This window comes from Artemia sp. Qi Xiang Cuo, chromosome 20 (assembly GCF_049724085.1).
Source record: "Artemia sp. Qi Xiang Cuo chromosome 20, ASM4972408v1, whole genome shotgun sequence".
In the NCBI taxonomy this organism is placed as follows: Eukaryota; Metazoa; Arthropoda; class Branchiopoda; order Anostraca; family Artemiidae; genus Artemia; species Artemia sp. Qi Xiang Cuo.
Window position 1 is genome coordinate 17,691,112 of NC_142813.1, and position 12,091 is coordinate 17,703,202.

General features: G+C 36.0%; 1 protein-coding gene across 1 annotated transcript in view; it reads right to left on the reverse strand.

Moving 5' to 3' along the window:
* Positions 1 to 8,208: 8,208 nt before the first annotated feature.
* Positions 8,209 to 12,091, reverse strand: part of LOC148939952 (uncharacterized) — a 65,791-nt gene continuing 61,908 nt past the window's right edge. The window contains exon 5 of the mRNA XM_089105977.1: positions 8,209 to 11,981. Within this exon, the coding sequence (XP_088962103.1) occupies positions 10,929 to 11,981 (1,053 nt within the window). The 3' untranslated portion in view covers positions 8,209 to 10,928. The remainder of the gene's footprint in view (positions 11,982 to 12,091) is intronic.

Genomic DNA, 12,091 nt, shown 5'->3' on the forward strand with positions numbered 1-12,091 from the left:
CGTGCGCGAAGGCGAGTATGAATCTTGTGTGGTTTTAAATCTTTATCACTTATTTTTAATGGAGACTATTGCCCAGACCAGAATCAAACACCATTACTGGCAATTAAAACCACTTCATTTTTTTCATCAGCATGTACCAATGAATTGCAATAAGGTGGTGCACATGATCTTTGCCTATAACTTTTCCTAAAACCGGACTGGTTATTCAATGGATAACATTTCATCATAATTTCTTCAACAAGTATTAGTTCAAACAATTTGCAAATTGCAGGGGAAACAGTGATTGGTCTAAGTGAAGAGCATTGATTGGGAGGTTACCGTTTAGGGGCAGGGTTAATTATGCCCGTAATAAACAGGTCTGACACTATTTAAGGACTAAATTCATTTGAACAGCAGTGACAGATGCTCATCAAGGAAAGGCAAACCAGGATCCAAAATCTCAGCACGAATGCCGTGAATATCATGACATTTTTTCTTACGTAGCCGATAGATATAATAACCCAACATAGGATGACCGACGACAAAACTAGGGTTATTACTATGCTCAAGTAAATATTCATCAAGCTCCTTCTCATGAACAATTTTTAAAAGCGGATCAGACTCCGAAAATTCAGTATTAAAGTAATTACACCATTAGTCACCTGTAATACAGGGATCTATTCTATATTTACATTTACCATGCTTTGACACTTTTCACACATGTTTGGATTATTATTTGCCTTTTATGATGGTTCAGCTATATAATTTGCTTGATGCTGTTTCAGTCCTTTCACGAAGGGACCCTTTGTAAAAAGGCGGAGATAATTCACTGTGCTGCTAAGCGGCATACATCACTCCTTCCAAACATGGAACCAAAATTAAGACTTGGAACACGACTCGGCAAACTTCAGATTGCTGCTCCAGCCAGGTTTTTTTGCTCCATCACAGACTCCGCAAACTGGAAAGCTTGTCTTTTCAGCAAAATTTAGGACATGCATAGTTTCAGCACAATAGGTGTTGAGTAGAATCTGCTTTTTAGATATACTAATTTCAGATTTCTGAGACAGGAGCTGAAAAGATGTTATGATTTTCCATATAAGAGTATTCGACCTACTCATGCTTTGATTATTAGACATGTTAATTTTACCCTAGTCACAGATTTCACGTCCCCTGCTGGTATTACTTGACAAGAGAAGGTCAGGTGGAGAGAATTTGAAAGGGCAAATATTACTGATTGGCACGTGATATCGAGGGTTAAACCTAGTAATAACAGAACTTTTTTCGGCAGTGTTTTAGTCAATAACTGTCTTTTTAAGCAGAAAAACACTTAGTCAAGAGGAACCGTGCTCCCTGAGCAACAAATGCATGTAAAACTAAGCTTATTTTCTATTCAAACAAGTTGTGGGCACATGCTACAAATAATTTTTGCTAGATTACTGAAGTCATCGAACAGATTGTAGTTCATATAGCCCGTCAATATAACTGCCCGATTGCACGGTGGGTAATCCGCGGCGAGGATACTGAGAGTCCGGCATTTTTTTTATCATAGAGCACATTTCAATTCAAATTGCGATAATCAGCGAGTAAGTTAACTGAGTCAACAACACGGTTTTGTATTTTGACTGACACAAAATGCTCAATCTCGGAAAGGCTCTGGAAATAGTTCATTTCACATAAAAATGACGGTGCCACCACTATATGACCCACACCAGAATTTAATTACCATGGCAGTAAGTAACAGCAGAAGTATCCATGGTCAGCAGGTCCTCTCGTAGACAAAGCACGTCATTAGTTTCACAAATAGTTTGTTTAAATGGGAGCTTCAAACTTATACTTCGTTAATATTCTATGACGTTACTTTGTGACTGGCATTCATTTTGTCGGACGCAAAAGCTTCTTTGCTACAGGATATTTATAACTAACCATGGGGGATCAGTCTGAGATCAAAGGGCACATTTGACATTGTTTTTTTCTTTTTTTTGCCGGGGTAATCGATGTTAGTTCAATTCACCTGTTGTCCAAAGTAAAACAGTGAACAAGAGCTTTACAAAAGAAAAATGTCCATATGTCTGATATATATAACACCAAGGAGGAAAGGCTATTAGCTCTTCAATCTTAATCCACTCGTACTCTATAACACCGGGATTCGAGATAATAGCACTCAAGTATTCGTAGCGTGAAAACTCTAGTTTAAAAGATTTGGGGTTCCCAATGCGGAAGGCTCTCTTGCTATAGATTACTAGTTTTTTTAAGCTCATCATTGAAAATCAAATCAGTAACAAGAGAAGCAATATCATGTAACGATGTAAGTTTATTATATTTGTGCTCGTTTTGTGTTCGTGGCCGTATTTTTGGCTTTAATACACTAATCTATCTATCTGTTTATCGTAGTACATAGGGACTTTCAACTGAGGCTTCGAAGACTCATTTTTGGTTTTAATAGCATTTACTAGGGTGGTTGCTGCATTTTTGTCACTGACAACGATTCGCTTTGAGTCTTTGCCAGGTCTCAGATCACCAATTATTGCTTTAGAGTTTCTGCAGATGTTGTCTATGTATTGTTTCTGCTCCTTAGGGTCACTCATTTGTTTCGGCGGATCTCTAAGAATAACCAATTAACAAGGCTTCAAGTGTAACGCTAGTGTAGATGGAAAGGATTGAGTAGCCTGTGCTACGTATTAACTAGACTGTCAAATTTTATAAACAGTTTGTTGAATTTATGAGATAGCATTTTTTTTATTTTCCCAGAGATAACAGGCACTTCGGCCGGTTTATAGATCACTAACCGAGGTAGGGCAATTTTTTTTCAACACACTTTTCAAACCTTTTCATATTAAAACACTTATCCATGGCTTTCTGTGTTTCGGTAGGACGGTTAGAAGTATTTACAAAAGCTCATAGCATTAGCTTCGACTAAAAAATCTTCCCTTTTTTAAAAATTCCGACGCAGCTTTGGCTATATCAGGATGAACACATCCAGCAGTCCGAGCCTGACATAAAAAGTATGATACTGAGCACCATACTAGATTATCGGTATACATTCCGAACATAATTGTCAATAGCAGACTGTTAACAGCGGGCGAAGCTAAAGCGTCACTTCCCACACGTAATAAATTAAAGGATAATTATAGCCCAAGGGAGGGGCAAACTTCATCTTCTGAGATTGTAATAAAACAGTTTGAACTCATTGATGTTTTCCCCACGAAAGTTGAATAAATACAAAGATCTAGGAATAAGGAAAGCGTCGATACCCGTTCACCTATTCCCCAACATTTAACGGCAACTAAATACCAGCTGGTATATACAGTGCTTGCAGCAGATTTCTGCCTTCTTTTTCTTGTTGCCTGAGAGATATACACGGTAACTGTTGAGTGTTGACACACCTTAGCTGAACATTCCTTTCTATTACAACTAAAATTAGCTGTATTATAGATGGCGCTAAAACCAGTAAATAAAAAAACTTTGCTTTACTCAAGAAACTCCAAAAAAAGACAACCTCAAACGGCAGCAACAGCTATTCAATGTATACTCCAAACAAAGCACTTTTTCTAGAATCAAGGTGGCCCAGAAAAAAAATTACGAGATAAAGGGGGCCTCGAAGGATTTCTAAGTCTCAATCTTCCCTTCCTCATCCTTATGCTCGACCAACCTTGGACACTTTATTGTTCAGAAAATTTATTACACTGGAATGAGGGCTTCCACAAAAAAAATACAAGGTTTGGAGAAATTAGATTGGGGGTGGGTTCCATTGATAAATGTGTGCCTAATTCATCCGCGGACTATACTAACTTTAATAGCTCTATTATTCGATTTGTTTTTTTTGTTTTTGTTTTATTATGACGACTTGAATTATTTTTTTCTAAGAATAGGGGGATTCCCTCAAAAATTAGTCAAAGCACATGAAATTCAGAGAATTGGGGAGATAAGATATGGAAAACAGAGACTACACCATTTCAGGCAGCGTCGAAAGGGAAGCGAGAAACGAATAAAATACTTTTCTTAAAGAATGAAGCGGTAAATCTATCGTTCTCCAGAACATAAACAGGTTTCCACGAGTCATCCATGATTCCCATGATCATTTATGATTATGAAAACATGAATCACTCTACACAAAAAGAGGTAGCCCTTTTAAATAAAAAAAAAGTCCTAAACCGAGCAGAACGTGCTTATAGTTGCGCATTGACAGACTAGCATAATATTGGATTCTATTTGAAAGTTGTTCCGCATCAGATATATGACAGATTATCTGATCGACAGAAGAACTCCAGCAATTTGTATTTTTAATATTATTATTTCTTTCCTTCTTGCTTCTTGTTGCTACAACAGGACTAATGAAGCTTATCTCTTGCTTGAGGTGGAAAAATAATTAAATCTTCGACAAAATATCCAAAGGGACGAGCAAGGATGCCCTCTTCCTAGAGGACCAAAAAATTTAATAAATTACTACAATCAAAAACATTACGACACTTTCAAGGTTAAAAAAGCATGGAAAAGTACGTACCGACTTATCCCCTTGGAAAAAATCCAGAGGGTACCATTGTCTCTTGATCCTTTCTCATTTTCAGTTATAACTCTTCGCTAAGAAATACCGAAGCTAACTTTAGAATATGCATTATACAGCGCAGGAAATAAAATTTAAAGAGCAAAATTGGTTCTCCAGTTTCCTGTGTTAAATAAATTGAATATTTTAAGTTTTAATATCGCCAACAGGATGAGTCATCATCAAAACTTGTGTTAGAAAAAATCAAGACTGCTCATCAACATCATATATAAATCCTACATGATAACGAGCACAAAAATTACGTTGCAATTTTTTTTTTTTGGGGGGGGGGATATTACTGTCATCCCTTCATCCACCGGTGATTGGTCATAAAGACTTATTTCAATTTATTCCAACTTATTTCAAAGACTTATTTATTTTACTTATTTATTCTATGAAAATAGGTTCTTAAGAATAATTAAATAATTAAGAATCATAGTTGTGAAGTTGCTACAAAGATTCTGTTAGGAAATTTTTCCAGGGATGGGGGCAAGCACTGCCAGGCTTTTTTGGGGGGTTTTACAAAGTTCCTCACAAAAGGAACGGCCAATTATAAATGCAAGTAATGCTTAAATGCCACAAACACTGATACCAAGACACACTTTCAGTAAAAGTCGATTGTGAAGACTAGACTTCGGCTTCAAATAGACTTTTCTTCCGAAAAAAAAACAACAAGTACCAACATTTATGCAATGCAATTTTCATTTCCCCAAAAATTATCTCATAGTTTCTTATTACTGTAACAGTGTATTTTGGTGAGATATTTGTTTATTTTTCTGTATATAATATGCAATTGTATTTAGGTATTTATGGTTTTCTGATTCTGAAGAAAGTAACGAGAGCAAGAGAGAGAGTGAGATGGCGAGAGACAGAGAGAGAGAGAGAGATTGACAGAACAAGACGCAATTTCGATTGAGACTAATCGAAATAAAATTAATCGAAAAAGTGACACTATCTGCCACATTTTTACAAGATCCCCTCCCTACTCCCCCAATTGGCTGTTAGGATCATTAGCTATTATTGGTTTTCTCTGTCACAAAAAGCTGCCAAGGAAAATGAATGATAATCCAACTATTAAAACGATCCTTGCCTTGTATCCTACCTAATTTTATGGAAAATAATAAACAGTCCCTTGAAAGTAAATCTTCATTTACCTTCAAGTTGATTCCAATTAAAGTACTGAACAATACTATCAGAGGTGAATTTTCTGAAATGAACCTTTCAAAGTGTAAAGCATTTAATTGGAATTCCTATGGGAATTTTTTTAGAGTCACCCTGAATAAAGAATTGCTGTCTAGAATAGGTTTATCAAAAGAATCTGTGTTATAGCAAATTAGAATTTTAAAATGTCTTTTTCATTTTGACAGTCGCTCAAAATGGCAACAGAAATGGAAATGTTACTTAGAAATAATGAAATATCGCTGCCATCACTACCATGCACATCAAAACAATTATGCGTAATTCAAATCAAGCACTTTAAATGTGCTAACAGGTATTAATATTGTCATTAAAATGTAAATTACTTGATCGGTTCCTATATAATTCAACCACCATAACTCAACCACATGGAAATCAACTACCAAATAACTCAACTACCTTAAAGTCAACTACCAAACAGTTTAATCACCTCATAGTGCAAACACCACATAACTCACCCTCCATCTACTCAACCACTATCAATTGAACCACCACATAACTCAGATCTGTTATTTCGTGTCTCGTGAAGGATTTTTAATATATAGTTTTAAAAAAGAAGCAAAAAACGAAACATTGCAGCTGGTGCAATATTTATGAAGATCAAAATGCGACTCAAGAAGAGAAAAAGTCAAATCTAAAGAGCAAAATCAGTTTGGGTAGTTCGTATTTATTTTTCTGCCATTTTTTTTTCTTTTTTAATCCTTAACAATCGTAAAATTTTGTATCTTCTAAATTTATTTGAGCTTCAATATGACCACAAGCACTGGAGGACACACAAACACTGGAAGAAAAGGGTGATAGATTCCTAAAGTCAACAATATTCTTCTTGGGGGGAAATCTGCAAAAATTTAATGAAAAACACGTCTTTTTGGGTATCTTTACATTCAAGGCATCTTTATGCTCTTGCATATGAGTAATTGCTCTCAGGTATTTCATTTCGTTTTCTTCGTGAGAGTATGTTTGAACGTGTCTTGAAAGTCGTTGTGCAAGTATTTTAAATTTTGAAATTTTTTGCCCCTGCTGTTGAGTGATCTGTGATGCCACCAGACATTGAACAGCAATGCTATACTTTACTCCATCAAATAGCTTCCAAAGACTTAGATGAGTAAAGATGAGCATACCATTAAGGGCATTGTGGAAACCCTCCGTGGCATTCGTAGTTTTTGCCACGCAATCCTGTGTACTTTCAGTGTGGTTCCAGAAGACTGGTAAAAATCTTGGCAATCCGACCCCCCGGTTTGGCAACTGAATGCCACGTCATTAGGTATCATTAAAAACTCAAGAAATAATCGTAATTATCACCTTGGGGGAAATGTCCACAGAGTTCGTCAAACACTCTTTCAATATCTTGTAATGGAACAAAAGCTAAGGCTGGTATACTTTTGACGAGGATATTCAAATTGGGATCATTTTCGAAGTCATGTTTGAGGCCTAGCGATTGAACTTTTCTTATGATAAACTCTGCAAAGCGAAATAAACATCCCGGATGCACTGAATTTGGAAATTTAACTTGAAAACCAATTATAGCAGCTTTTTCAAAATTTGTCACAATTCTAGTGGGATTGGCTCTTAGCACCAAGTCTCCAAGTGCTTGTAGCGTGCCTCGATGTGCTTTCTGCATTATGAAGCAAACTAAAATACATGCATGGTGGATATGGATCACCAACCTTTACATGTATTGTATATATCTGGAAAAAAAGTTGGGACACAACCTTGAATGTTCCATGACCTAAAAATTGTTTTGATTTCTCAAAATATTGCAACCGTATGTCTAAGGCCCAAAGCCAAACATTTTTTGGAATATTTTGTCCTGAATCGTAAAGGACAAGATCTTGATTCAAATCTGGGACTTCAAAGACCATCGACGAGGTTCTCAAATTTATAATCGTTTTTTCGCCTTTCTTTGGCGCTCTTTTCTGCATTCTAACAAGTACGTTCTCATTTTCAATTAAAAGCTGTTCCCCACTAGAAAAAGGTTTCTAGCTGACACTGAGGAAGTGGTTGCTGCTTGTTTAATGTTAGACTTTAGTTCAGAAGTCCTTACACTGATCGTATCATTAGGGTGTGAATGCTCACCAAGCTTTGGTGATTGATCAAAGGATCTGATTTTAAAAAGAACTAAGTTATGTGGTGGTTGAGTTGTTTGGTGGTTGAATTTAAATTAGTTAAGTGGTAGTTGAGTTCAGGGTGGTTGAATTGTTTGGTGGTCGGGTTGATACCGATTGAGCTGATTGGTGGTTGAATTTATGGCAGTTGAATTGTGTGGTAGTTGAGTTGTTTGGTGGTTTAGTTGATGGTGGTCGACTTGTTTGTTCACTGACTTGGTTTTGTATATACCAGAGAACAAAGAGGTGCAAAAAAAAAACAGCGGCCTAGGTGAAGCTACTTTTATTGTCTTCCTCTTTCCCAGGAGGGTGGGTATAACTGTCAGCCTTCTGCCGGAGCCTACACTTTCTTCTAATATATCATAAACAATTGAGAATAAAAAGTATTAAAGGCCATTGTAATATAAAAACAATATCTCAAAAATAATTTGAAACTCTTAATTATCACAGAAAACAACATCATTGAACAATTTTAGGCGACCTATATTAAAAGCACTAGTGATTTATTAAATCCTCTTATCGTGCCAACATATCCAAAATATAATTTTCTGTTAGCTCTTCGAATACAAATTACCACAAAAGCTACCTCTTATAATAGGTAGCGCTGCTGTAGAATGATCATCCTTATTTAAAAAATTGAACAATAGATTAACTATACAATAGTATCACTAAATTTGATTACTGTTAAACAGTCAATTACTGAAAATGAAAGTATTGCTAAAATGACTTGGTTTTAATTTCGTTTTAACATTCAACCCTCAATTTATTTATAAAATTTACTTATTTTTCGAATATTATTTATTGAATATATTTTTCCTGTCAACTAGGGAGCATTAACCTTAATAGCTCAGGATGGTACGAGGTCGAAATAAAAAAAAAAAGTAGTACAGTTACAAATTAAATCAATGAGCGACACCTATTTTTAGGATCTACTGCCGTTCAACCCTTAATCTGACCTTCCAACTACAATTCATAATATTAAATTTTCAGGTTTGACCACAAATACCAAATAATAAATTTTATTTATTAGACATTGCTCTATCCAAATCAAAAGGGCGTTTCTCACATTTTGATACTTTTACAGGAGAGTTAATAACCTTCTAGATGGAACAGTTTAATGTTCAATACTTCAAGCAAAAACACGATAAATTTGTTATGTTTAGCTGCAAAGGATTTAGCTACATTTTTGCATATAGTACATAAAAGGATATCAGGTAGTCTCTGATCTGGGAGTAGAATGGGTATGTTAGGTTGCCTCTTAGCTGGAGGGTAGTCTACTCATATATTTTCTTCTAAATCACGGCTGTTCTTCCCTACTTTCTGTGAACTGCATAAGCCTCTGAAAATACAGCCAGTGACCAATGAGGAGATCTTACAAGGTTGCATTAGCTTTGTGAACAAGGATTTGTGGTAATAGCTATTTTCAAAACATTTAAAGTATGTTATTGTACGTAAGTTGACGTATTGTGTGTATCATGTGTATATTATCAGAAAAATAGCTCCCCTGACTTCCAGGAAGAAATACACCTCGAAAAATGTGGTTAGTGGATAAAGTGACCGATGAGGAACTTTTCTCCCGTTGAAGCTCACTTTCAAGAAAGCATAGTTGATAGACCCTTTCGTTTTGTTCACAACGATATGTTGTTATTGCTGTTTTAAAACATTTAATATACGTTACTGAACAAAAGGTGAATATGTCTTGCGTAACATACATACTTTAGTCGTGAAAAGGACCGATATTCCTATACCTCTGAGGACCGAATACCTCCTATGAGGTAAATATGCACCCTACTTGTTAGGTGCAGTTTGAACCCCAAAATTATTTGCTAGGCACCAAAACTGAATTTTGGAGTTTTTGGATAAAAAAGAACGCAGAGTCGCCAGATCTCTGGATATTTTCTCCGAGATCCTTCTAGAGTTTTGAAAGGTAATTGAATATATGAAAATTTCTAATTTTCGAAAAAAACAGTCAGATACGCCCTTTGACTTGATGCGTGATTATATTTGTTGAGTGCTGTTTTTAGAACATTTAATATATCTTAAGTATGTAATCTGGAAACCATGTGATTGCATTTGCTCTAGACTACACTGCGAGCTATTCAAATGGTTGAGAGGTTAAAAAAGCTAGCAGTGTTAAGAAATTTAAAGTTTTAAAGTGAGTGCATTGCTTGATTTGCACTTTGAAGCATGTATTCCCTAATTTACAATCCCTGCCTAGACGTTTTAATGTAAAAATACACTTCTACAAACGAAAAATAACAACAAGAAATATACGCAATTTTCAAAGAGAAACACAGAAAATCTTGAACCATTTTGTCCAGTAAACTTTGGAATCCTCTAAAACAAACCACTAATGATCTGATTTACACTGTCGAACACATACATCTATAAAATGTACATTCGTATTATGACGCAAGTAAAAATGGAGAGGGAAGGCATAAAATCTAAAATCAAGGTATAATGATCTAACCTTTCTTCAGTTGCCTACTTTTTATAGATATAGATATATTTCACGATTTTGGAAATTTGTCATAACGATAGTTTTTGAATAATTAATTTTGTTGCTAAATGAGAATAATAATAAAATGATTATCACCTCGCCCTTTTATGTTTTTTATTTAATTTTTTATTTTTACGGAGTTCAGCTATCAATGGTTTGACAAAGAAAAGAAAAGTAACACTTTCAAAAATGGTATAACTTTCTTAAGATCCGTTTATATAAAATAGTTAACTTCATTAAAGGTATACTACGTATTTATGGGAGGTGGGAAATATTCTATTCTTTGAATCTAATTTGGCTTTTTGTTTTGATAAAACACTCCTTTTTAAAAGGACATTTCCAGATATTTCTCAAAATAAAAAGAGGGCGACGTCTAAATGTCATAAACCACACTCTAGGTTGTACTGGCGCCAATTCACGAAAATGTTGGGGGTGGGGCAAAATGTATTTTTTCAAAATCAAGGGGTTTGTTTTTTCTGATTTTTTTTTTCCAACGAATATACCAAAAAAAAATATTGTTTGGAATATACAGGGGGGAGGGGATCTAGAGGGCGAGGGCAGATGTTCCCTCCCCCATTTAACGCCCCTTCTTTGCTGTGTTATACAATTAAGTGCTTACAGACTCAAGCTTTGGAGTGGAGGAAGGATAACTGTCTAGCTTAGAGTTGGAATTATCAAAACAGGCTTCAGATTTTGCTATTGAACTATGGCCTTTTCCAGGGGGAGCAACTTTATGTATATGTCTCATATGCTTTTGCAAATGAGCTTTCTGTCTAAAGGCCCAAGAGCACAAATCACATTTAAAAGGCTTTGTACCTGAATGAATCATGCTATGCACTGCAAGATTGCTCGAGGATGTGAAAATCTTTTGACATACATTACACAAGTATCCCTCCTTTGTACGTCTGCCCGATTCTACACTATTACTCACTGTATTATCAACATTTTCGACCGGTGGGGTTTCTGAGCGAAGGGGTATTCTTACCGGAATACCACTAGGCTGATGCTTCTCATCTTCACGGTAAAAAGCTGGCAGTAAGGGTGCTGCCCCTTTAACTTGGGGCGAAGGAAGTGATCCTATGCCTGGCGGTAAGAATAGTCGATAGCCTTGGGCTGCTGATTGTTGAAAAGCCTCAATATAGGGTGTTTGATAATTATCTTGTAATGGTAAAAGATAAGGCAAACAATCACTTTTAGATCTCTTCAATGAGTTGCAGCTATGATCACTATCACTAAGCTGCCCACACCGCGAACAAACGCCTCGATTTTCAGTTCTTTCTACACCGGAATCATTTTCAGAATCACATCTTGGTCTCTTATCTTGATTGATCCGAAGATCAACCTCTTGATCAGAATCAATATCAACTCTTATTTCCACATCAACCTCAACATCACAGTCACTGCTATCCTGGGATTTCTCAGAGCGGATGCTATTCCTGGTCCAGTAGTCCCTTGGCTTCATAATCTTCGAATCTTTCCTCGCTTGTGGCCGACCCGGATTTGGAACAGTAACATAGTTTTGAGTTGCTTCTACCAGCTGAGCAAGTGCGGTGAGATTGTCTGCCGCTTGTTGTTTCAAATCAACAAGGCTGCTTTTCTTTGAGCTACTTACAACATGCTGGTCTGAACTATCAGCATCATCTTCAGAACGATCCTTCGCCTAAAAAGAAACAGGTATGAAAGGATATACAAAAACACTTCTAAGTTATGCCCTAAGACAACTTACTGGCAGAGAGTGGCCTCCTGAGAATTTAAGTGCAGTAGACCATC